The sequence below is a fragment of the Alligator sinensis genome, unplaced genomic scaffold, assembly GCF_000455745.1.
Source record: "Alligator sinensis unplaced genomic scaffold, ASM45574v1 scaffold1258_1, whole genome shotgun sequence".
Classification (NCBI taxonomy): domain Eukaryota; kingdom Metazoa; phylum Chordata; order Crocodylia; family Alligatoridae; genus Alligator; species Alligator sinensis.
In genome coordinates this window covers 704,821-731,776 of record NW_005842520.1, presented here as the reverse complement: position 1 = coordinate 731,776, position 26,956 = coordinate 704,821, and the positions used below count along the sequence as shown (strand labels likewise).

Genomic DNA, 26,956 nt, shown 5'->3' with positions numbered 1-26,956 from the left:
GTGTGGGTGGGTATGGGGTTTGTGGGGAGAGATGTGGTGGGAGGCTGGCCAGGCTGTGTGAGGGGGTGTGGATGTCTGGGGGGGCAGAGCTGGGTGAGCCCTACTATTTCAGGAGCCTGCCAGGGCTTCCTCTGGGTCCTTCTGCCCCCAGCTCCAGTCATCTTTGACAGGAGCCAGGGGCAGACGAATATTAATTTTCTAAAATTTTTAGGGGCCCTGCAGGCCAGATAGAATGGCCCGGCAGGCTAGATGTGGCCTGCGGGCCATATTTTGCCCACCCCTGGATTAGGCACTAATAGATTGGCATGTACTTTAATTTTTCACTAAACCATGTATAACATGATGCAGATTCATAATGTTATTTTGCAGGGTCATCCCTGCTGACTTTCCCAACTGAACAAAATTATGAAATAGCAAAAAGTTTACGAAAGTCACTGTTGATAAATGATCCTTTCATTGCTACTATTTTAGAGGAAAGGATTTTTGACATCCAATTTGTCTACTGATTTCATTCCGAAGTCCAAATAAGTAAGAGAGGGGCGGGAGGGAAGGAGTCATGGCTACTATGGAAACTATTTACACTGATCAGTGTGTTTCACTTAATTTCTGTCACTAAAAAAAAGAAGGCAATGGGAACAGGATAAAAATATTATATTTTTCATAAATATATTTCATTTCTATGGAGGGAAGAGGTTGATTAAACTGATCTGACTCATTCTGGTAAGTGAAAGTTGTTAACAATTGTGACAGGTAAAGAAGCAGCAATTGTTGACAAGAAAATAGTGTAATTTCTCAGAGGCATTCTGTATATTCACCAGCTGCAAGCAAAATTAGAAAATATAATTATTTAAGTCTTAAATGACATTTCTGGATCTTACAAATCTGTCATGTGTTTGATTTTAAATGCCCAAAGTACTAAGCAGTTCAAAAATATTTGGAGAAGCAACAAGATGCAAAGAAATGAATGACACTTTCTACACAATCCCATCTCTTGAAGAATATTTAACATATGTAGTTGGACTATGAGGCAAATTCTGTTCTTAATTATAACAATGTGAATCAGTGTTTCAGCACTGACCTGCAATAATATAATTTGGCCCCAAACTTCTACATTAAAACTTACATTTCCAGACCATGACCCATGCTGACCAGCTCATATTGGCCTGTTAATTAACAATCATACCCATAAGGATTCTGCAAGGTTTCTACCAAATTCTGCTCTCAAATGCATATATGTAGCTTCCATTGACTTGAGTGGAAAATACATATTAGAATAAAAAATTTGACTTTCATGTTCCAGCTTGTACAAAATGTTCTTTTTTAAACCTGATACCCCAGTTTCATGACTTGTTCATTATATTTTGCTTCAAAGTTCTATTTAATGTACAGCTGGTAATTATCTTTTACCATGTGTTTATAGTCATGCCACGAGGAGTGTAGTACCTTCTGCAAAAAGAGAGGACAAGGTACAGACTGTAATTTTCTTAATATTGATTATTTAAAACTGATTTGTAAAACTGTGGATAAAGGTAAAAAAAATACTTCTGTATTAATGAATAAGGATCCATTGAATTACTCTTTCTTTAAATGGGAAAAGAAGTCTTAAGAATTTTAACTATGCCCACATAAATTTTAACTACCAGTACTTAATCATAGTATCATAGTACTTAGGGTTGGAAGGGACCTAAACAGATCATCAGGTCTGATTCGCTGCCCTGGGCAGGAACGGGTGCCGGGATCATATCACCCCAGCCAAATATCTGTCCAGCCTCCTCTTGAAGACCCCCAAGGTAGGAGAGAGCACCACTTCACTTGGGAGCCCATTCCAGAACCTGGCAGCCCTAACTGTAAAGTAATGTCTCCTGATGTCCAGCCTGAACCTTCTCTTTAACAATTTGTGGCCATTATTCCTAGTAACCCTGGGTGGTGCCCAGGGGAACAGAGCCTCCCTCAATTCCCACTGGTCCCCCCGGTGAGTTTAAAGGGCCACCGGAGCCCCGCTCGGCTTTCTCTTGTGGAGGCTGAAAAGGTTCAGGCCCTCTAGCCTCTCTTCGTAGGGCCTGCTCTGCTGCCCCTTGACCATGCGAGTGGCCCTCCTCTGGACCTTCTCTATGCTAGCCACATCCCTCTTGAAGTGCAGAGCCCAGAACTGGACACAGTACTCCAACTGTGGCCTGACCAATGCTGCATGGAGGGGAAGGATCACCTTTCTGGACCTGCTTGTGATGCGTCTGTAGATGCACTACATGGTGCGGTTAGCCTTACTGACTGCTTGTAATGAAGATTTTAAATATCTTCGTTACTTGTAATGTTATAGCTTCTGGCTTAGTTATGTTCTCTCTGAAGTACCACAGCAGTCTTTCCTGCCCAGGCACAGAAGGGCTGGACCTGATGATCTCGAGAGATCCCTTCCAGCCTCTAACATCTATGAATCTATGAAAATATAATGAATAAAAGTGTGTTGTAAGTGGAGCTACACACAGTAGAATGTGGCCACTGTAGTATCTATAGTTAAGATAGCTATCTTTATATAGCTATAGCTAAATCACATTGAAAAACAGAGTTCAAGATCTTAAAAAGAGGGAAGGAAGCAGCAGAATAAAGACACTGGACTTCAGAAAAGCAGACTTCAGCAAACTCGGGGAACTGGCAGGCAGGTCCCCCCGAGACACAAGTCTGAGGGGAAAAGGAGTCCAGGATTGCTGGCTGTACTTTAAGGAGGGCCTTCTATGGGTGCAGGAACAAGCTATCCTGAGCAATGGAATAGTGGGAAGTGAAACAGGAGACCAGCCTGGCAAGACAGAAGTCTCTCTGATGAACTGAAATGCAAGAAGGAAGCCTATAAAATGTGGAAACTTGTTCATATTACTAGCAAATACTATAAAAGCATTGCATGGGCATGCAGGGAGAAAAGTAGGAAGGCCACAGCATGATTGGCAGGGAAATAAAAAGGCAATAAAAAGTAGATTCGACAAGTATGTAAAAAATGAGTAAGCCCAAGAAAGGTATAGGTTTCATATGGAATGCAGAAGGCAACCTAGTTATGGATGACACACAAAAATCTGCAGTTTTTAATGCCTTTTTCTGCTTCAGTCTTCACAAATAGGGACAGCTACCAGATGATGAGCAAAGTTGGCAAGAAAGATAGGAAAGGAGACAAACAGCCTAGAGCAGCAGAACAAGATAAGGATTACTTAGAGAAGCTAGATGATTTCAAGTTAGCAGGGCCAGATGGGATACACTCTAGGATACTGAAGGAATTGACCAATTTAATTTAGGAACCACTAGTTATCTTCTTTGAGAATGTGTGGAGGTCAGGTGAGGTGCCAGATGATTGGAAAAGGGCAGACATAGTGCCCATCTTTTTAAAAAAATGGAAGAAGGAAGATTCTAGGGAACTACAGACCTGTCAGTCTGACCTTGATACCTAGAAAGATCATGTAGCAGGTCCTCAAGAAATCTACTGTGAAGCACCAAGAGGAGAATAAGGTGATCAGTAACAGGAGCACGTATTCACCAAGAGCAAGTCATACCTGATTTTCTTTTATAAGGTGACAGGCCCTGTGGATGTGGGGAGAGCAGTGGATGTAATAAGCCTTGACTTTAGCGAGGCTTTTGACACTGTCTCCTATGACATTCCCATTAATGAGATAAGGAAATCCAGCCTAGACAAAAGTACTGTAAGGTGGATACTGGTTAGACCATCATACTCAATAAGTAGCCCTCAGTGGCTTGATGTCAAGTTGGGATGTATCAAGCGGGGTTTACCAGAGGTCTGTCTTGGTTTTTGGGTTTTTTTAAATATCTTCATTAATGACTTGGATGGTGGGGCTTGGATGGGGGGTGCACACTTAGCAAATTTGCAGATGACAGGGTTGAGTTGTAGACACACTGGAGAGTAGAGCTAGGATCCAGAATGACCTGGTGGGTGTGTCTACATGAGCAACTACTGTGTCATAGCTTGTTGCTATGGTCCAGAAGCATTGCCAGGCACTAACTATGAAATGATACTACTGCACAGTAGTAACAAGCTACTGAACAATAGATTGTTGCTACTGTGCAGTAGCAGTGGAAAAAAACCATGCAGGGAAGGTACTGCACAGTAACATTGGTTACTGTGAATTCATTTAGTACTTGTAGATGCAGACAGTTAGACTAGAAAAAGGTTCACAAACAACCAGATGAAATTAAACAAGGCCAAGTGCAAAGTACTGCACCTGGGGCAAGATAACTTCATGCACAAATAAAAACTGGGGAATGACTGGCTAGTTTGCAATACCACAGAAAACAACCTGGGAGTTAAAGTAGACCATAAACTGAATTATTCAGAATATGAGCAAACTGTATCTTTTGTTGCAAAAAAAGCCAGCAGCATACTGTATAAAGAGGTATGTCATTTGCAAATCAAGAGAAAAGATTCTTCTGCTTCTTCCAGGAACTCACTATTATGATTCACAAAGGGAAACAGGATACTGCCCTTAGCTCATAAGACTGTCTATTAAGATGTGGTCCATACTAAACAGAGTTTGAACTTGAATATTAAAATGTGGTTGCAAAAGAAAAAATAATCTGACTTAGTTGTATTTCACAATCTGTATTCAAACTCTTAAATGCGTTGCAAAAAGTTCTCTTTTCCATCCATATACAGATCAAAATGACTTCCTGTTGTTTTAAACTCACAAACTAATAACCTGTTAGCACACAAATGTATTCCATATTTCATAAAGCTCTTCAGAAATCATTTCATACTGAGATTAAACATTTTGTTGTATACTGTAGAAAGCTTTTTCCCCATCTCTGTTTTTGATGTAATAACATTAGTTCAAATAATACTTTTTCAGGTTATATATGAAATTATAATATTATTTATAATTTGCCACATTACTGATTTTTCATAGCCTGGACACTGTGTATTTTAGAAATGTTTCTTTCCTTAGGGTGTCTATCCCACCCTCTGCTATTTAAAAGGGTAAATATGCCTGTTAACATTTGTCCAGCTAAATACATTGGTTACGTGGAATTTGCCTCCCATTATGAATAGTTGAGTGCTAAAATATTTAATATAGCACCTGTAGAGGGAGCTCTTTTACCAAGCATTATTTTTTTCTGCATGGCATAAACTTGAAGACTGTTTGCAGCATCCAGTATAATCCATTTAAGACAGAGAAAAATATGCAAGGCTAGGATTCCCCTCGTCAATGAAGAATAGATGTGCAAATGGATATTATTTTTTAACTCTAAAATGTTCTTTTTAACATTATTCATAATAATTTAGGGAAACTAATTTAATTATGCTGCCTTAACAAATCTTTAGTAGGGTGATTGGAATTGAGAAACAATGGGTGTGTCTACACATCACCCTGTGGTGATGCACTGTGTCGCTGTATGGTGTACTACTGCAATGTAACAATCATGTGGGTCTACATGTAATTGCCAGTTACGTCGCTGCAGTGGTGCACTCTCACCAGTATAATGCACTGCTATGGTGATGCACCAGCGAAATCTAACTGTGTGCCATGCACACAATGCAGTAACTGCCCATACTGCGCCATGCTTCCAAATGGAAGTACTAAAGCATGGCGCCATAGCGACATCACTGTATAGTGATGTGTAGACATGCCCAATACATTGTTTTCCCCCCCTGAAATTCACAGTATCAATCAGAAGAATGACCATGGAAATCAAAGGAATTTAACTTGTGTAAATGTGGCAAAAATGAGAAGCAACCAGATTCCATTTCTTAATTTAACTAGAAAACCCTGTCTGTATGTTTACAACGAGTGCTAGGCATGCACCAATAAAGATTTTCTTGGCCAAAACTGAGAGCTGATTATTCACCAGGCATATTGGTCAATACTGATCTGATAACTGATTTATAGGAATGCAGCCAGGCAGCATGGAGAGCAGCTCTCTGCAGGTAAGTCTGTGGAGGGGAAAGGGCATGGATGCAGATCAAGGCCCCCATGGTGAGTAAGCGGGGCAGGGGCGGGGGCGGGGGCAGGGACTGGAGCTGGGGCAGGGCAGTGAATGGGACCCTGGGGCCGAGGCGAGGAGCGGGATGGAGCCACAGATGGCTCATCCAGGGGATCAGCATACAGATGCTTAAAAATTATGTTGAGTGCTGCTGCCACCATTTTTAAGTGCCAGGACACTTTTAACTGGAGTGGAGCTGAGCAGGGCAAGGGTGGAGGCAGGCTGCAGGCTGTGGGCTCAGGGCTCTTGGCCCTGCTGCCTTTGTTCTGGGAGCCATGTGTTGCCTGTGCTGCATCCCCTGCCTGTCCAGCATCTGGAAGTACAGCTCACCGCTGCCACTGGATGGGTAGGGGGTGCAACACGGCCAGCATGTGGCTTCTGGGGCAAGGGCAGCAGGGCGAGAGCCCCAAGCCCATAGCGGGCAGCCCACCTCTGTCCTCATCCCTCTGCTCCAGTTAAAAATGGTGTGGCTCATTCGATAAGCTTTAGTTCAAGTGCCCCCACCCCCATTTTTAAGCGCCAGGACATTGATTCCCTGGATGAGCCATCTGCAGCTCCATCCCACTCACCGCCCTGCCCTAGTCCTAGCTCCACTTCCACCTTCATCATGTGGCCTTGATCTGAGCTCCCATGCCCCTTCCCCCCCATGTCTCTTCCCCTCCACAAACTCACCTGCAGGGCACTGCTCTCTATGCTGCCCAGCTACATTCCTGGCTTGTGCATGCATGCGGCTGTGTGCATGCATGCGACATCTAGGGGTCCCAACCAGAAGACATATGGTATTTATCAGTATGTTATCAGCTACACCAGCCAAAAAAGTCAATAGCCAATAATGCTAATTTTCCTTTTATCACTGTCGATCCAATATGGCACCGATATATTGGTGTGCCACTAACGAATGGTGCAGTAGCAGTTTGTACCCTGTACACTGTGTCCATAACATTTTAAAAATACATATGGATGCATTATACATACAATGATAGAAAAGCTAAGTCTGGTAGGAGCTTTTTTAGATATATTTTTTTTTGTTAAAGCATGAGTTTAACTGCAAGAGAAAGTATCATTTTGTACACAGTTTTAAAGCACTATAAGTCAAACCCATGTATTTAATGAAGCATACATACAGTAAGCTGTAAAATAACCAAGACAGGAAAATAAACTTTGCAACACCAATGTTAAAATGCTTGTGTGTCAAATTCATTCTTGTGTGACAATGTTTGATAGATATGGGTAGGTATAAACTGAATATAGGTCATTGATATTAAATGCAATTTTTGCCTACATGGGCTGAGTTTCAAAGTGGTCTTAGGGAATTTGGATATTTTTCCTTTGAAAATCTCAACCACAGTCCAGACGTATTAAAGGTACTGGTGTAATTAATACTGATAGAAATAGATTTGAAAAGTGGGAGATCATATAAACAGGATCAACTGCAGCAAAAAATGAAAAAATAGTATTTCAAAATTACTACTAAATTGTAAAGTGGCTTGATAAACAAGGGAAAATTACTGTGTCCTAAATCTTACTCTACAGGTTACATTCAACCTTAGTGCTAAAGGCCCTGTGTCTTAGAATGAACTACTGGGTCCAGAAGATTCCCCACACTTGAACAAAGGACATACTCACGGTTGTTTTCACCCTTGCAAAGCTTTATTTAAGGATACTCGCAGAGGCAGGTGATAGAACAGAGCAGAGAGGACGGTCACCTCACATCGGCCTTAGGTGGCAGCCGCCACCCCGCATGGTTCCCCTGGCCCCAGAGTGTCCCGATCCTGGGGATGCAGATAGCCTGCGCCGGGGCTCTGCATAAGTTGGAACTCTTGCCAGAGCTGAGGAACCCTGGGATCGGGACACTCTGGGGCCAGGGGAACCATGCGGGGTGGTGGCTGCCACCTAAGGCCGATGTGAGGTGACCGTCCTCTCTGCTCTGTTCTATCACCTGCCTCTGTGAGTATCCTTAAATAAAGCTTTGCAAGGGTGAAAACAACCGTATGTCCTTTGTTTAAGCATGGCGAATCTTTTGAACCCAGTAGTTCATTCTAAGACAACTGGTTTTAGAAGTGGGATTCCCCTGATGTTTGGCATGGACCTATTTAAGAGGCTGTGGAAGGGGGAGGGAGAGGGATCAGAAAGAAGGATGCCAGGTACCAAGGTTGTGGTATGGGGTAGCAAAGGCACTCTGTAAATTGAGTCCATCTGTTTATTGGAGTAAGGAGGAGTGCCCTGTAACTCCTGCCGAGGTGCAACGGTGAGTTGAGAAGGAGCTTCAGTCTGAGGGGGAGAGTGGTGCTAGACGCACCGTCCCTTGGCTGCTCCTTACGGTGCTTGAACATCTGAGCACACAACATGCCCATCTGCAGGAACAGCTCGATCAGGCTGTTCATTGGCAAACGCGTCTGAATTTGAATGAAGCAATATTGCATGAGTTATGTTCTAAACCACTGTGAGTATGTCCTTTGTTCAAGCATGGGGAATCTTCTGGACCCAGTAGTTCATTCTAAGACACCCTGCAATTTAGAAAACCCTCTAGCAAGGTATAGGAGCAGTAGAATAAAACTGTATGTGAATGAACTGGATTTAAGAGTGAGCCCAGAACTTTCCCAGAGGCTAAAAAATGCAAGGCATATTGGAGAGGTAATTTGTTTGTTCCCTGTAGATTCTGAAGGCCTGTTTCTTCTACCACTTACATCTGACTGATGCTGCTATAACTCCCTGGAAATCAGTGGAACTATTCTATATTTTAATTAGAGTTAAGGGAGACTCAGGCCTCACAAGTGCAAAATTTGTACAACTTTCACTCAATTTTTTATTATTAAAAGCAACTTCAAAAAGTGGCCTATTGCTGTATCTGGAGTAGTAAGTCAAATGCAGATAATGTGCAAGAAAATCCATCAAGAAGCTAAGATATTGGTATACTAGAGAAGGGGGGTCTTTTTGCTCTACTACATGGAAACACTTCCCAGCACATTATGACCTCTTTTTCCATTTTCTTTTAGCACTGTACTGTTAGTCACATTTTGTTAGACTCCCCCCTTACATAATGGGGGTGGGTGGGTAGCGTGCATGTAAATGGATCTCAAATGGTGTGTCTACGCATGCGCTTAACTGCACAGTAGACTAATTTGCTTTGGTGTAAAGTGCCACAGTCTACACATTCAATGCTATTAGACTGCAGCAAACTAATTTTCGCTGCCATAAGATAGTACTGTCAAGGATAGTACTATCTTATGGCGGCAAAAATAACTGTGCTTAAATGCACATGTAAATGCTGCCCTGGAAATAAACTGCACCTGGTCACCCCAGGCAGCAGGGGGCCAGACCTCTGCCTGTTGCGTAACCATACAGCTTCACTCTTTGGACACTCTTGTGCCCCAGCCAGGCCCTCTGCTGCGTGATGCCACAACTCAGACCCTGGGGCTGACCCCCTTCAGCCTGCTGTCAGCCCAAGGCTGTTCTGCTCTGGCTCAAACTGCTGTAGTCCTGGGCACACGTGTAGATGCTGTCTGGGAGTTGTTAAGTTCGGTGTGAACTGGTCTGGGGTTTATCACGCTGCACTAATTGAATGTGTAGATGCATGCACAGAGATCTTTCTTAGACCAAATAACGCAGCACTTCTGAATCTGGTCCGCTATCAGTTGTTTTAGACAAACCAGGAAATGCAGTCTCTATCCTTGAATCAATAAGTGAAAGAGAATTTTAAAAATATTTTATTTTGCGTATTTACCTAAAATGTTGAGGCCTAGAAAAAAGTGCTTTGATTCTTTGGTGAAGTCTTAAGCATATTGTTTAAAATTTACAGTTTTACAGATCATCTTGAAAACTGTAGCACAGGCGGTAGAGGGGTGGTATGGCAGTGTCTTGTGAATATACACAGCAAAGTCAAACTGCAATGTTCTCTCCTAAACAGATACTGAGAAAACATCCCTGTTGTTGTGTTCCCATCTGCTAGACTCATTTCAGATTGGTTACTGAAAAAAGGGTACTGACTTTTTAAATACATGCTTTTTCCCAGAAATTGTCATGTTTCCATTTTTTTTGTTTTTTTGTTCTGTACTAATGCAGCATGATGAAACAGTAGTGATATGCAGAACAGTGCTACATTCTAGTAAACAGCAAGATAAAGAGTAGATTTAGTTCCTTCCAGTAGACAGATAACATATTAAAAGACAGGTAATAATTAAAAGGATTTGTGTTTGTGTGACTGGAACATTTGCTTCTTGAATCCTCTCTGTTTTGAAGCTATTATGCTGGTGAATTATAGCAGTTCGCCAATGCTCACTAAATAACAGAAGATGTTGCATTTCACTGGCACAATACAAGACAAATAAGCAAGTTTGTCTGAACCCCAGTATTTAGAATTACACTTTTTAATCTTGCTTTCTGAAATTAAATATCAACCCCTGATGTTAGAGTTTAGAGAGTTATGCGGTCAGATTCTGTTCTGTTGTGTTGGTGACTCTGTTTAAGCCAATTCAAGTTTATTCCAGTTTAATACTGATGTAACTGGGCATGTCTACACGTGCATTTGATCCAGGATCAGGGTACTTGCGAATAAACGCTCTCAGACAGGCATTTACACATGCAGGGACATGGGAGAAGACTTGTTGCTCCTAGTAGCAAACTGCTGCATCTTCCTGGAGCCCTGCAGTTGGCTCCTGCTGCCACCAGAGGAAGCTTGAGGCTCAGGCTACTCATGCCAGCAGCTGGCAGCCATTTTTAAAGGCATCTCTGCTCCCTGTACCATGGCCAGCCACTTTTCTGTCCAGGAGCAGTTGTACAGAGGCCAGAGTCAGTACATGGAGGCTCTCTCGCTGCAGCCTCTGTCTCCCTGTGTCATGGCTGCTCCAGCCCCTGCCCCTGGCAGCAAAACCTAGTGCCCTGGTCTCCTGGCCACAGTGCTGGCCCTGCTGGCCTCAGCAGGCTCCTGCCACTGAGGCCCCAGGCAAGCTGCACAACTGACATCAGGGACCAGGGCACTGGGTGCAAGAGGTGCTGCCCAACCACCTCCTCCTGCACTCTCTACTGTAGCCCACCTGGACATCCGCCCATAGACACCCTGCCCCACTGCCTACCCCCCAGCACCACACTCACTGCAGACAGTTCTCAGAAAAACACTTTATTCCCTCACAACAAACAGACCCCTCCTCCACCCTTCCTTCCCCAACAACACAGCCTGTTCCCTCTCCCCCCCCAACAGAGCCCCTCCATCCCCACCCCACCTACCACCAATACAACATCCTCTTCCTCATGCAAACTATTTACAAGTGAAGTGCTGTGATTGTGTGTGCGCCCTCCCGGTGTGGGCGGCTGTGGGGCGGGGGTACCTACAGTGTAAAGCCTGGGGACAGGTGGCCAGCATCCCAGTCTCTGGCCGTTCACCCACAGGTGCACATGGAGCAGTGAGCCTGGCAGCAGGGGTCTCATCCAGGGGTGGCGGCAGCCAGTGGTCACCTGGTGTGGGTGGCTTCCCCTTCAGCAGCCAGTGTTCAGGGCCAGCACAATTGGCATGCAGTCCTGGCCCTGCTGTAGGCAGCTCTGGATCTGCACCCACATTGAGCAGGCCTGGGCCCAGGCAGGGAGGCTGGGTGGTGGGGGACCCAGGGTGTGGGCAGGGGCTTCTGGCCCATGGAGACAGTGCTTGACCTCCACCCATGCCCATGGGGGTGGGTCTGCTCCTGGGCAGTGGGCAGCTGCCAGGGAGCAGGTGGGACTAGGGTTGGGGGCCAAGAAGCAGGGGGCATGAAGGTGACTGCCAGGGCCAGCATGGTGTCCAGCACCTGGCAGTTGTCCTTCATGGCCTACACTGTCTTATCCACAACTGGACTCTGCTCCCACAGGGCCTCCATGCACTCACAATCCATGTCCAGAAGCTGCGCCCTGAACTCCCAGTCTGCTTGGTCCCACGCGTTCTCATGGGCCGTGTCCTCCACCCAGAACCTCTCGTGGTGGGCCAGGTCCTCTGCCTGACACCTGTCCTGCCAAACAATGTCCTCCACCCACCAGGCCCATGGATCTATCAGATGGTCCTCTGGTGCCATCATCAGCTGGTCCAGGAGAGGGTCCTGTCCTGGATCCTCCTCTGGCGGAGCCAGCACATCCGCAGGGCTCTGTTTGTAGGTGGCGGTGACCGTGAAGCCACATCCCAGCTGTCAACGGTGGCCTCTCCCTTGCATGCAGCTGCAGGGCCTGCAGAGCCATGAGAAAGAAGCTGTTTGTGACAGTTTACAACATTTCTGAAGTAAGATGCTCTGTACCAGGGGCTTGTGCACTGCTTGGCCTCAGATCAGGGGTCGGGCATGCACAGGTGTTGAAGGACCATGGTAAGTAAGCCAGGCAGGCCTGGGCCCAACCAGCTGCTAGCCAAGCCCTCCATCCCCGCTTTCTTCCCTGGGGTCAGTGGGGTGCTGGGTGCTGGCTGCGGGCAGCCTGCCTTCCCCACCCTGTTCCCAGGCTGGGACAGGCCAGGCTCCTGGCAGCACCTGCTGCCATAGCTCCAGACCCTGCTGCCCCCCTTCTCCTTCTGCAGGCCCACTGGTCCAAGCCCAAGGCGTCCAAGCTCAGTGGGCACAGGACTCCCAGACAAATGAGATGAGGAGCTGCCTGTGCCCCCACCCTCCCTGCAGAGGGCCTTTCTGGGGAGGCACCCCAGGGCCAGCCCCCCTTGTGCTGGCGCTGCACCCTGAGTGTGCCCTTGCTGCATGTGTCCTGGGTGCTGTGTGAAGAGCTGTTGGCACAGACCGACAGGTGCCCAACCCACTACACCCTGCTGCTGATGACTGTCATGGTGCTTTGGGTGCACCAGCACACCTGGCATGGGTCCCTGAGTTTTGATGGAGCAGGGGGGCAAGCCCAGGCTGCCCCATGACCTCCACCACCAACTGAAGAGCTACCTGTGGCTGCACCACACATCCCTGCCCCCCTGCAGCTGAGAAGGACATGACCACTGGCATCAATGCATTCCTTGGCGTATGAGAGGCCTGTGCCTGCCTAGCTGCAGGGGCATGGGCTGCTCAATAAAGTTTTGCACTTTCTCCTACTTCCCTGTATGCTGGTGTTGGGGCGGGGGACCTGGGGCCTGGGGAGCACTACCTTCCTGGGAAGGGAGAGCAGCAAGGGCAGGGGCTGGGGCAGGGAGGGATCTCCCCCCGGTGCGGGGCTTACCATGTGGCCAGGGCTGGCATGGTGGTGGCTTGGGTCGGTCCCAGCTGGTGGTGATGGCATGCTGCTCTGGGTGGACTCGCTGGATGGGAGGGCACAGCATGCAGGTGCCCAGCCAGGGGACCTCCCAGGGAGGAGCTGGCGCTGCTGACAGCCAGCAGTGACATGGCCAGCCACATCTTGAGGCTGGGGCTGAGGCTGCAGAGCTTTTGGGGCAGGCACTGACTTAGGCTCCCCAAACTGCTGGTGGAGGCTAGAGGCAGGGAGCATTTTGGCAGGCTGGTGGTGCCCCGAGGGGCCCTCCCCTGGTGACATGTCACCACAGGTGCCAGGCCAGGGCAGGGGCTCAGGCAGGCCACAGCCTGAGTTGTGAGGTGCAAGGATGTCTGTCAGCTGCCGCATAAAGCGGATGGACTTGTGGGCACTCCCTAACTGATGATTGTGGTTGGTGATGAAAATCCAGTGTGCCTGCAAGGCCCTGACCTTTATGTAGCACTGCCATGCCAACCAGTTGTGCCTGTGCTTCTGCAACCAGCCTGACAGCCCCTTGTAGACATTGGCAATGGAGCACCTGCCCCATGCAAACTGCCACTGCACCTCCACCTTGAACTATAGCACCACAAGGTCACCAGTCTCCTCTTGCAACCAGTTGCGGCCCCAGGAGGTGGGGTGTGGTGTCAGCAATGACGTCATCTGGGCTTCCGTGCTGGCTCTTCAGGCCTCTGCAAGGCTAGCCCTGTACTGCCAGGCCTCAGCAGTTTCCTGCAGCACCCAGCACAGCAGCACAGCATAGGACTGGCAGCCGCACACCAAGGCAATGCACCACAGCACCTGCAGACTCCACGTAAGCTGCTGGGGGTGGGCTGTGGGCAGCTGAAGCTGACACTGGTGGCCAGGAGCTGCCTACAATTGGGCCTGGGTTCTGGCAGGCCTGGCAGGAGCCTGGACCAGCCTGCAAGCCTGGGTGGTATGGCCCTGGCAGCTGCATGGCACTATAGTGCAGGTGGCCTGCAGCCTGCTCAAGGGCACAAAGGGGCCTGGAGTGACCTCAGGCTGCTTGCTTATACCCCAGGGCTCTGATGCCTGCCGGCTTTTAAGGGCCTGCCAGAGAACTGGCCCAGCCCTGGGGCAGGAGAAGCTTCCAGCCCCGGAGCCCTGGAGCTAGCCTCAGGCTGGCCCCCTAGTGGTGGGGCTGACTAGGAGCAAATTTTCTCCCAGTTGGTGTCTACATGTGCATTATTGTGCAGTAACTACTTGTGAATACATCTGTTACTTGTGTTTGCAGGTAGCTAATTTACTCGTGAGTAGCAATTTCTACTGAACAGCAAGCATGTGCACGTGTAGATGCATACACTTACTGCGCAGTAAACTACGCTACTGTGCAGTAAAGTGACTCATGTAGACTATGACCAAAATCTGGCCCTGTATAGCATTTACTTGTATTCTAGAGACACCTCCAATTATTGAATTAATGGAATTTTAGCCTTTCCAATGCCAAAATAGTTCAAGGTTCACCTAAAGTGTTACAAGCTTTCATTAATCCACTCAAGAAACTCTTATTGGCTTCAACAGAAGTTCACTTGAAAATCAAAAGCATTATATAATCTGTAAATTGAAGGCTAACTTTTGAAAAGGCCTATCTTGCAAGTTTCAATTTTCTTGTTTTGCTCCTTCAGAACTACGTTCCAAGAAATAGTGTCACTTTTAGTCCAGTTATCCAAGTTCTCTGCAGAGGCTCTAAAATTCTTTAGGAAGATCATTATATGAGATGATTACTGCAAAAGTGATAACCTTGTCTTTAAAATAGCTTTAAAAGAAGCTTACTGTCTCTCAATGACTCACATCTTTGACCTCACGTAAGAGAGTGCAAGTCAGTAGCAACCAGCATAGTGAAGGTTGTAGAAGCATTTTACCTTCCACTGGGCATTGTCAGATGCCATTCAGAAAACTTTCGTGAAACTGAAAATTTAAGGCTGTAATTTTACAGGCTGGTTTCTCCCCAGGGATAAATGATGCTGGTTAATCCACTCACTCTGTATCTTTTAAAGTAGTGGTCTCAGCCCTTTCAAACTCGGAGCACCCTCATAACTTTTGTGAATTGAACAGTACCCCATTTCAAAAATGAATTTATTTTAGCACTTACCTGTTTGAAGAGGGGCCATGCCAGGAGGAGGAGCAGCCATGCAGGGAAGAGCCTGTGCTGCTGTGAGTGTGGAAGGAAGAGAAGAGCTTGCATTTATCTCGTTACTGGAGCCTGTGCATACCTCACTTCTCTCCTCTCTCCTGGTGGTACCTTTCAAAGGCTGTAATAACACTCTGGTTGAGAATCACTGTTTTAAAGTAGAAGTTTCAGTGTTCCTGGAATACTCAGAAAGGAGTGCTCTACTGAAGACTTCCTTTGTTGAACTGGGGAGAGCTCTCTTTCAGCATTCCTATGGTGCATAAGACACACAGTCCTAACAGTACCCAGATAATCAATCAATTATTGTGACATTTTTAATCTCATTTTTCCCTTAAAAGCAAACACACTTTTAAAAAAAGTCTTGAAATGTCCCTATGGCAAGAGAGTGTTAAGGTGGCTCTCTCTAAAAACTCAAAATTCAAAGTAAGATTGCACATTTAACCTTAACTCTGATCCCTAAGATAATAAAAGATTTTAGAAAAATCAGTAGAGTCCCCTTTCCCTCCCCACCCCAAGCCTCAGCTGTCTGGTTTGAACTGGGCAAAGAATAAGCCTAAATCATAGTTCTACTTCTTTGATCTTAGTCTGGCTTGGGGCCAAAACACCCTTTTCCATAGTTTAAGGCAAGCCACAGAGGCCTCTATAGTGGCCCAGAATTGGTAGAATACTGTACACTCTTCCCCACCAGAGATGGGAGATGCACCCGTTATGAAGTGGTGGTGTCTTGGCAGTCAAGACAATCTTTGGATGTACTTTTAGATCAAGAACCTGATTGATTGCTTTACTTTGTTCAAGCAGCCATAGTCTGTCCAACAATCTGACCCACAGCTTAATTACATAATTACACACTACAAAATAATATATAAGTACAGAGCCTGGTACAGATCTTCTGTAAAGGAAAGTCAGTTAGTGGAAGTTAGTTGGGGCCCAACAGGGATATGTGATGATTTTTGAAGTTTCTGTTAATCTGCCTTGTCATTAATTGAAAGCAACTCTTCAGAGTAGAAACTTTGAGGAATGAAAGTTGGTCATGGCAATAAGGGCAAATAGCTCTTTGTAGAAGTAGGACATTAAATGAGACATTTTACACAGGAAAACAGGAGCAATGATGGCAGTGTCAAGCCCTAGATCTACATGACTTTCTTCTGGAAATCTAAAGAACTTCAGTTCATTTTGATTACAGTCACTATCACCTTTATCTTGTACATTTTTTAATGTTGATGTCTTCTCTATTATATGTATTAGAGTATAGCAAAGAATAAGTGCAATATATATTCCAGATTTCATTTCTGACAAACATATTCTAATGTAGTACTACATACTGAAATAATTCTTAACCAGTATGAAATGATTGGCTATTAAGGTCAGACTTCATATTAAGGATACATTTATAAACAGTAACCAAGTATACTAAGTGATTAGTAATTGTTTTAAGTAATGGTCAACAAACTGCTACAGATGCCAAGCAGTACAAAAACTATCAGGTTTCTTTGACTAGACTATCTATAACTCATGTTTTGATGATTTACGAGACATTTTACTTCTATTTGTAAGTCTGAAAACATCTGTTCACTATTTACTATTACTGTAAACACTGTTTATACACATATCTTTGAAATAAACTGACCTCATTATGGCAATAAAGTTTGATTATTTTGAATGTTTGTATCTTCCACATGGAAAAAGAGTTGTGTATAAAATTTGAATTCTTTCTTTCTTATAACGTATCTGCAAGATTTAAACGGAATATAAAAAATTCACATCTACTTTCCCAAGTAGTTCCTTTTGTAAATGTTAGTAGTTGGAGAGATCATTAGTGATTGAAATAATCAGCAAAATGAGTTCATTACATAATGAAAAGGAAAATCTAAGCAATTTGTTTTAATTTACATAAACAAATATGTTCATATTCCCTAAGAAATGCCTGGAAAGGGATGAAATGTTTGAAAACCTCATTGCTCTGTGTCATAAACCAAACACTAACTAATGGGTATTTGGAAGAAACTTTCCCATACCACCTGTATTGGCCATTCACACAATTCTAGAATAGAGCACTGTTTTTGTTCATTATGCTAATACTTAAGTTCCTACTTTTTCCTTTTTTGGTTTTGTTTTGTTTTAGAATAAATCTTTGAAACTGTGCCTAAGTGGTTCTCGAGCTCCGGTCTGTGGACAGCTACTGTTATCTAATTCATTAACTGGTGGTGTGTGGACTGGGATCTAGTCATATGTTGCTAGCTTTCCTTGTCTGAAGCTGACAGAAACAACTATCCCATCTGGCTGTGGGCCGTCTGCCTCGCACCCACTGCTGCGGGGCTAGACAGAGCAGGCAGGGGAAGAGAGGGTGGGACTCCATGGGGACCAGCTCAGGGATGAGGCAGTGGGAAGGTGGGGAGTGGCATCCAGGAGCAGGGTGGACAGGCTGGGATCACGGGGCGGTGACAGTGTGGGGACCAAAGTAAGGGCAGAGCTGTAATCTGCTCCCTGCATTGCATGTCCCTGCAATGAGTGCCAATTCCATAAGTAGGAACATGTAGAGAGTGAATTGCGCTGTGCCCTGGGCCTGCATTGTCACTGCCCCACAATTCTGGCCCCAGCTCCAGTCTCCACTCACCTGTCCCACTTCTAGACACCACTCCTTGTCTGCCCGCAGCCCTTTCCCATCTGCCCAGCTGAGCATGCCCTGTCTCCACGAAGAACCTGTCTGCCTGCTCCATCCAGCATCCCTGGTGATGGGTGCAGGGTGGACTGGCAGCAGCAGCTGGGCAGAGCAAGCCATTGCCAGGAAGCCAAGTCCAGCTGCCATTCTGTGCTGCCCCTGTCCACTGTGTGCCTGGAGGTGGTGGGACCAGCCACATGTGCCACAGCCTGGGCTGCCTCCTCTGCCTGGGCTGGGTGGGGCCATATACAATTCCTTGGTGGGTCAGATCCAGCCCACAGGCCATATTTTGCCCACCCCTATATTAGGGGGTCTACAAAAAAGTACTTTTATTGATAGTTCATACTAAGGAAAAAATTAGAAACGTGGACCACAAAATGCTAATAGCAATTTTAAAAATAGGTATACTTCATTAGGACAAGGAAACATCCACACAGTAGCAATACAGGCACCATGTAGTGCCAGCAAATACTACACAAAGGAAATCTTTATTAGTAGTTAAAAATCACAACTGGGAGATTGTGAGAAGACTTGAATGTGTCAAAATGAAAGATTAGTTTCAAGCTTATACATGGACTGTAAAATAGGTGCTCACATAGCAGTAATTTAGCCCAAAGAATAACAGATAACTTCTGCAGATGAAAGATTTTGAAAGTTTCAATGTTCCATTTTTCAGTCTTCAGAAGGAACATTAGTAATTTAAAAATTGATTGTGTTTTAATGATTCTGACGTAATGATGATTAATAAAAAATCTGCATTTCTTGGAGCATGAATGTTGGGCATTTAATTTGATTACTGTAACTATTTTTCTGGGTGAGAAACAATCTCTGTGGCTGCATCCCCATGAGTAGGGGCATGCGGTTGTTGCAGGGAAAAAAGCAACAGCATAAATTCATGCCGCTGCTTTTTGCCCTGGCACACACCACACCCCTGAATGTGGGGTTAGAGCGGGAAAAATTGCTCTGGGTGGAGGAGGGAGGGGCAGCACCTGGGCTGGCCCCAGAAGGGGCCTCCTGGGGCTCCACTGGCTGCGATCTGGATGTGTGGAGCCTGGCCAGCAACTGAAGAAGGGCTCTGTCTGGCCAGGCTCCAGTTTCAGGCAGCGCATGCTGCCACCATGTGCACCACCTCACTTTCTGCTTGAGTGGGTTTTTTTTACACTGGGGTCTTCTGATGTCAAACAAACCTGCCACATTGCAAATTAACAGCACAGTGAATGCCTGCACCTGTGGCGCATGCAGTTTGCAGTGCCACAAACTGCACATGCATGCTAGTCTGGATGTGCCCAGTGGGGTTATGCAGGATATCAGACTTGTAGCATCATGGCTTAGTTTTTATTTATGCTTTTAGCTAGTTATGCATAACATATATAGTTTTTCCTAATTTGTTGTTGTTTAGTTGTTCCCTTCTAATTCTCTGTATTGACTGTCATACTTAAAAGTAAATTTTAAAATGTACTGACATTGGTTTTTGAACAGTTAAGTGTTCACTAAAATCCCATTTGAGTTACCTATTCTCTGCAGCAAAAGTTCCTGGGCTTGCTTGAGATATAACATACAGCTTTGCCTGCACCAGCAGTCAAGAAGGTCTGAGAAAGGATTATGACTTTTTGAGTAATGCATTACAGTCTTATGGTGTGCATCTTTATTTGCTTTCTGGAGGAGGTTGGCTGTACTGGCTGGAGTGTTGGTGGATGAGGCTCACACCTGGGGGACAAATCAGGCACAAAGAACCAGAACTCATCCAGAGTCTGGAGCCACTATGTAGAAGCCCTACTTACTGTAGCAGTGCAAAAAGTTGTTCTGCTTGTTGACCCCAGCACAGCAGCATTAGGGAAAGTCCCAAACTGTCTCTGAGAGGAGGATGAAGTACTCTATTATGGACTTAACACTGGCACTTAAAATCAGTTTTCAGGAAAAAGTCACTGTAGAGTAAGTAAACACAGCTAAAGGGAAAAGAGCAATAAGAGGTGGTAAATGGGAATGAATTCAAAATGTGGATTATATGCCATATTTTACAGGAAATGTATCCATGGTGACCTATATCTACTATACAGCTGTCGATAAGTAACTTCTTTAGATTCTACTGCTGTCTACCAGTACTGGCAGGGGTGGGTCTGGTTTTAGTGGAACCTCTGTAACTCCTGCTCACTGCACTGCCCTGCTGTTCTTGAGGGGAAGGTATGTTCTGAGCCCAGTACTCACCTGCATTAACAAGTGCACCAACACACTAGCCATTTCCCCTCCTGGAAAGTGAGGCTGAAGGAAGAGCAGAGCTACTTGTAGCTTCCGGGTTGCAGAACCTACCATGAAGTGAGTCTACTGCCATTTTATGCCTACAAGGAATATACCCTTCCCATACCCAATGGAATTCCTTAGCTCGCAATCTTAGTACTCAGGGTGTTCATGGGGGATGGGGCAAAATTGCCTCAAAGAACCATATTGTTCAGTTCTTATTGGTGAATGAATAGATAGGGTTGTGCTACACCACACTGGCAGCTCCAGTGGTGGTGGTGATAATACCAATGGACGCTGTAGTGTACACATCTTTGCCCCAGTTCTTTAATCCTGCTTCAAGACAGATTATATTGTGGTACAAATGCAATCTTCTCTAAAGTCCTCTCTCATTGTTACCACCAATGGATCTGCATCTGTCATGAATTAACAGTCCTAATTTTGCCAAGATATATAAAGCTATGATGTGTCAGCTTCTCTGTGCTTACGCAATAAATACAACTCATTTTCCTTTCGTAAAGAAAGGAACTTTTTTTCAACTGTGAACACATCATTTAATATAAAATGGCAATGTCTGAACTCTCACTCACAAATCTGCTGTCAGGAAAATATTGTTCATCCAGAAAGTATTAAAAATAAGACAGATAAGAATAGTAAGCAGAAAAATGGAACAAGAGGGTAAAAAACTACAGAAAAGAAGTTGCTCCTGCACATACAGCTGCCAAGGGGTTAGACAGGATGACCTCCAGAGGTCCCTTCCCAGCCTTAGTTACTTTTCTAAGATTTTACAATTCTACATTATTTCTGCAGGACTTAAGATAATAACATCTAATTATAGATCTAGAAATGCCTATAGTTAGAGAAATATGAATATAAAATACAATTATAGGCACTAATTCAACTAAACAGTTAACTGCATACTTAATTTTAATTGACTTCTCTGGAATGACTCATGCTTAAAATTATAATGCCTAGATAATTGTCTGCAATATTGAATTATTAGGAAACAAAATTAGAAGGGAAAAAAACCTGGGCTGAATTTTCAGATCTTATGGAAAGCTTTATTTTAGTATGAGTTTTGCCTGAGTAAAGTTGATAGATTCCAACAGAAGAGCCTCAATCTGATTTTGCAAGCTGCTGATCGTGCAGTTGGCTGCACTACTCATTTGGTACTCATCATCAGAGGTGTAAATAGGAATTTTTGTTGCTCTGGGTGGAAAAGGGAGGTCCCAAGCACCAGAGTTGTGGCATGGGCTTCCTTCTGGCACCTCCTCTGAATCAGCACTGGGGGTAGTTGCCCTGCTTGCTCATCTCTATGGCACAGACAGGAGAGCAGCTCCTTGTAACTCATGGTGCTTCGCAAGAAGCATCATGAGTTACAATGATCCCCACCAGACCCAACAGATGTTCACTGTTGGGACCCAGGGGTTGGGGAATCAAACTGATATTTAGAGTGGCTTTGAGCCTGCAGCCCCATCCTTTAGCAATGCCCCTCCTCTCTCCCAGCTCCAGAGCTGTCTTTAGAATGGGAGGGGAGAAAGGGAGCAGAGGGAGTTCGTTCTGGGGGCTGCCCAGTCAGGGTTGGAAAATGGGGAGGGTGGATTGGAGCCCTCACTGGGGGGGGCGGGGGGCTCCAATCAACCTGCCCCACCCTCCAGCGCTGGCTGGAAAATCTCCAGACCAAACTCCGCTCCCTTTCATCCCTCCCATTCTGAGGACAATTCCTGGAGCAGGGCTCAGCTGGGTCAGCCCAGCCCTGCTCCCGAAGCACATAGATACAAGTTACTGAAGGTGCTCCATTTTGGAGCATCTGAACCCTCATGCAATGAGGGTTCACATTGTCAGGGGATCAGGCCCTTTTAAAGCACTGTAGCCATGCACTTGTGTTTGGTCACAGCTGTTGAGCGCTTTCAGGGGCCAGACCAGGTGAAAATTGTTACTTGTCTGCACCTCTACTCTGCATCTTATTGGATTGAGCCTCTAACTGGTAAAGAAAATAACATACGCTATGAAGGGCGTAGACCATTATAAATAAGACACTTTTCTGCGGATTACTGTGCATAAAGTCTATCACTGAGACACACATGGCAGCACAAGAATCAAGAAAGGGGGAGTAAAACCTGAGTCTCTCCCAGAACACTATATTCAGGCTTCATAGTTCTTGATTTTAGCGAGATTATTCCATAGAGGCATGGAATTAGACAATTTCTATCTTGTCATAGTTTGATGTGAAAATGAATGAGAGCAAATTAGTGTCAGAAAACCCACAGGACTGAATTCTATTTCTGTTTCTGGATCTAAATGGCAGTTTTCTAGTTATCTACCTGGCTGGTTTTAACCCCAGCTTTGCATTGTGGATGTATGTGTACAGATAGACTAAGCATGTGCAATAGACCTAGACACTGGCTGGGTACTTTTAACACTAGGTGCACGCACATGTAGGCATAGCTCTACTATTGTGGTTCAATGGTAGAATCCTTACTTACTATGCAGAAGACCCAGGTTCAATTCCTGGATGTACATATAATTTAAGGCATTGGTAACCTTTTATGCATACACCATGATCCAGAAGGATTGATGGTTGCTGCCTACTACTATCTAGGCATAAATCCTGGATATAGGTGGGGAAGACCCAGGCCCTTTCCATATTTTATCTCCAAAAGCAGAGTGGTTAGGTTGCTTAATAAGGAAGCTAGAGACCTGTGTTGTGGGTCCCCCTTGCCCAGAGCTCGTTTAAACCTCTGTCTCTCTGACTTTCCAACACAATACTCTAATTGCCACACTACATGTTAGATATCATCCCATCTATTCTCTGGACTCCTTTTCAGGCTGACCACTGCCCTTGCATTTAATAATCACTGGAGAAATGAACGGAAAGCAGTGTAGTGTGATGCCATAACAGGTAGACAAAAACAGAACAATTTGATTCAACTGGACCATTTTTGCAGATTAAATGTAAACCACTAACTTAGCAATACGAACTTGAAAAGTCAGATAGTCATAAATATCTGATAAGGTATGATACCTTAATACAAGTGGGAAAATGTCAGACTGTCCGAATTTGAAACTGAATTGAGACATCTTAAATAAACAGGAACAACTAAAAGATTAACAGATTTTAAGTCACTTGAACCCACACAGAAAGAGACAAATCACTGCATCTAAAAGAAAATTGGTAATTAGAACAGCAAAATCACATAGAAGAAGACACTTCCTTTGAGGGCTCATTCTACCACCTCCTCAAAATCTTGAAAAAACATTACAGAAGAAATTAGCCACACGTTGAATCTCCATACCAATTATCACCAACTGAACAGTGTGAAAGGCTGTAAACAACCTAGTCCAAAGCCCACTGGAGTAACTGGGAGCCTTTCTATTAACTACAGATCAGGCCCAAAGTGAACTGAAGGACACTATTCTGCCAGTGGGTAAGTCCCCTTATATGCTTCCATCTAGGCTAGGGACAGACATTCAAAAAGCCAGAACCTGAATTGATTCAATCGTTGCAGGTTAGTCTAACTTGCCTAGATTGAACCAATTTGCAAGTGAGCAGACATTCCCTCTGGACTGAGAAAATGCGGGCACATGCCTGCAGTGGCTCAGGCCAGGTGCCAAGGGGTGCTAGAGCACCCCCTTGGCTGCAGGGAAGCATGGCCAGCCCTGGCAGTAGCCTGAAGTGAACTGGCCAGGGAGGGGGCTTAATTCCTGCCTCCCCATCCAATGGACCCAAGCCGGGGTCTGTGTGGTGCTCTGCCCTTGCTGCCACAGTGATGGGGACAGGGGCATGGCCAGACGCTGGCCAGCATGGCCTCTGAGGCAGAGGGTGCAGGGAAGGGGTTTATTCTCCCCTCTGCCCCCAGGGAACCACAGCAGCAATGGGGGAGCAGCCATGAGGGGGGCTGCAGCCCCTCTCATGGCTTCCTGGAATGCAAGTTTCTTCCCAGTGCGGGGCTGCGTTGCAGGCAGAAGCGGGGTGGGGTGGGGTGGGGTGGTCAGAGCTGCTGCAGACTGTGCAGGCAAGCAACGGTAGCACTGGGGGGGTAGGGGGTTGGGAGGCTATGGCCATTCTAAGCCCTGGTGCCGCTGCTTGCCCCACGCAGTCTGTGGCAGTTCTGCCTTCACCCTCCATCCTGTCCCCACCCGCAGCACAGCCCCACCACCAGGAAGAGGCTCGCACTCCAGGAAGCCATGAGAGGCGCTGCAGCTCCCATCATGGTAGCTCCCCCCTCACTGCTCCAGCGGCAGGGGTGGGGGTGCAGCCAGAAGTCAGCCAGAATGGCCCCCTTAGGTGAGAGGGCAGGGAAGGGAGTTATTTCCCCGCCCCTTCCGGTGCCTGGTGAAGTGGGCAAGGAGGGGGCTTATCCTGCCGCTTGCCCTGTGCAGCAAGCAAGAGGCTGCAGCAGCAGTCAGGGCTGGCAGGCCCTGGCTGTGGTTCCCCGGGGGCAGAGGGGGGAATAAATCCCCTCCCTACTGCCTCTGCCTCAGGGGTCATGCTGACTGGCATCTGGCCATGCCCTCTCTCCTGCCACCGTGGCAGCAAGGGGGGAGCGCCAGGCAGACCCCAGCTTGGGTCCGTGCTGGTAGGACAGGGAGGGGTGCCCTCCCTGGCCAGATCACTTCAGACTACTACTGAGGCTGGTCATGCCCCCCGCAACTGGAGCAGTGAGCCCAGAAATGCCTGGCAGGTCTGTGCTGGTGGGACAGGGGAGGGAGAGTGGAAAAAACTTCTTCCCTGCCCACTTCACGTTAGGGGGGGCAGGCATCTGGCTATGCCCCCACCCCTGCCATCCGTGCTCCTGCTAGGGAGCAGAGGGATGGGGCCAGCCCTGCTCTCTTGGAGCAGAGAGCACAGCCCTACCCAGGGCTGCAGAGCATGCTGGGATGCTGTGGGACTCTGGTTTAACTTAAACTGGGAAAGGGTCTGGGAGAGATGTTCCATAAATCAGTTTGAGCTCATTTAGTTAAGTCTGATAGTACATTCAACCATGTTTATCTCAAACCAGTTTCAGCCATTTTGAAACTGGTTTATGTGCACTGAATTTACGGTCTGTTACAGGGTTAAATCAGTTTCTGTTCACTTAAACCGGTTTACATGTTACAACTTCTGTCTCTAGCCAAAAAGATGCCACACAAAGCTTTCTTTCAGTGGGCTAGCTCACCTCACAACGTGATATGTGTCTGCCTACAAAAATATATTGTGCCAAATATGACTGACTTCCTACTAGCAATGTAAAATATTGCAATCCTGTAAAGCAGGGGTAGGCAAAATATGACCTGCAGGCCAGATCCAGCCCACCAACTGATTGAATCCAGCCCAATTGATTGCATCCGGCCCACAGCTGTCCCTGCAGCACTCTGCATGGAGCTAAGCCCTACTCACTCCTGCCTGGGGCAGCCCATGGGCACCACCGGCACAACCCAGGCCCCAGCCAGCACACACAGCTTCCACATGGGGCTGCTTTTGCTGCTGCAGCCACCCAGATACTGCTTGGTGCTCCCCACCTCCAATGGCTTCTCTTACCCTTGCTGTGTCACTCTGGGCAGCAGATAGAATGGGAAAGCAGTGGCATGGGGGAAGCTGCAGCTAGGTGGCTCCTGCCCCAGCACACAGGGCTCCAGCTCCCAGCCACCTTCCACCCATTCTGCCTGCCCAGCATGATGAGCAGTGGCTGAGGCTGGTGCAGTATCATTGGCAGGTACAGGGTGGGTGTGGGCAGAATCACAGCATGGGCTGTCCCAGGCAAGAGTAGGCAGGGCATGGCCCCATGTGGAGCGCCGTGGGGGCAGACCTGGGCTGGATGGTAGGGGCACACTGTACCTGCCTCAACACCATACCACCTGGGCAAGCTCTGCTTCACATACTCCATGCTCCCTCTCCCTACCCCTCCTCACTCCCAGCTGACTCCCAGGACCTAGGTCACAGGCAGCCCTCCACTCACACGTGTACAACCCCCACACCCAAAACACCCCCTCCCCACTCACACACACCCCGCCAAACACCTCCCATTCCCTCACACACACCCTCTATCTCCCTCCACACAATATACAAGAGTAAAACTTAATTTTGACCTATTATACAATTACCTCTATACTCAAAAAAACATAAGATTTAAAAAAAACAGGAAGATGAGGGCGGGGGAAGCTGTGGACCACCAAACCATGTGGCACCCACAAGGACACTCCAGCCTGAAGAAGGAGAACACGGGGAACCTGCAAGCCATGGGGCGGCCAGCACTACAGCAGAGGTAAGCAACAGGAAGGTAAGAAATAAGGGGCCCCTTGGGGTTCGGAGCGGGGGGGCAGCAAAGGCACCAGTCGCAGGGCTCAAGTGACTATATACTAATGCTAGGAGCATGGGGAACAAGCAGGATGAACTAGCGCTCCTGCTTGCACTAAACACCTATGACTTAGTAGGGCTAACGGAAACCTGGTGGGATTCGTCCCACGACTGGGCGGTACATATTGAGGGTTATATATTGTACAGAAAGGACAGGGTGGGGAAAAAAGGGGGAGGGGTTGCGCTCTATGTCAATGCGCAATATACATCAACCCTCATCAAGACGGAATCGAAGGACGAGGAAGTAGAAGGATTGTGGGTTAGGCTACATGGGGGCAAGGAGAAAGGGATTTGGTGGTAGGGGTCTGCTACAGACCCCCACATCAAGGGGAAGAAATAGATTCGGGGCTCTTGAGGCAGCTCTCAGAGACCATAAAAGCTAAAGAGGCGGTAGTCACGGGGGACCTAAACT

The 26,956-nt window shown here is 46.5% G+C and overlaps 1 protein-coding gene across 3 annotated transcripts in view; it reads right to left on the bottom strand.

Annotated features, from left to right (window-relative positions):
• RGS7BP (regulator of G protein signaling 7 binding protein) overlaps positions 1 to 26,956 on the bottom strand; it is a 93,314-nt gene that overhangs the window by 41,852 nt on the left and 24,506 nt on the right. For 2 of the 3 annotated variants that reach the window (XM_006031642.3, XM_006031643.3), the window contains exon 3: positions 15,275 to 15,334. In XM_006031642.3, coding sequence (XP_006031704.1) covers positions 15,275 to 15,334 — 60 coding nt within the window. Of the gene's footprint in view, positions 1 to 11,827; positions 12,160 to 15,274; positions 15,335 to 26,956 lie in introns of all 3 variants that reach the window. The other variant, XM_025213314.1, reaches the window with a different exon arrangement.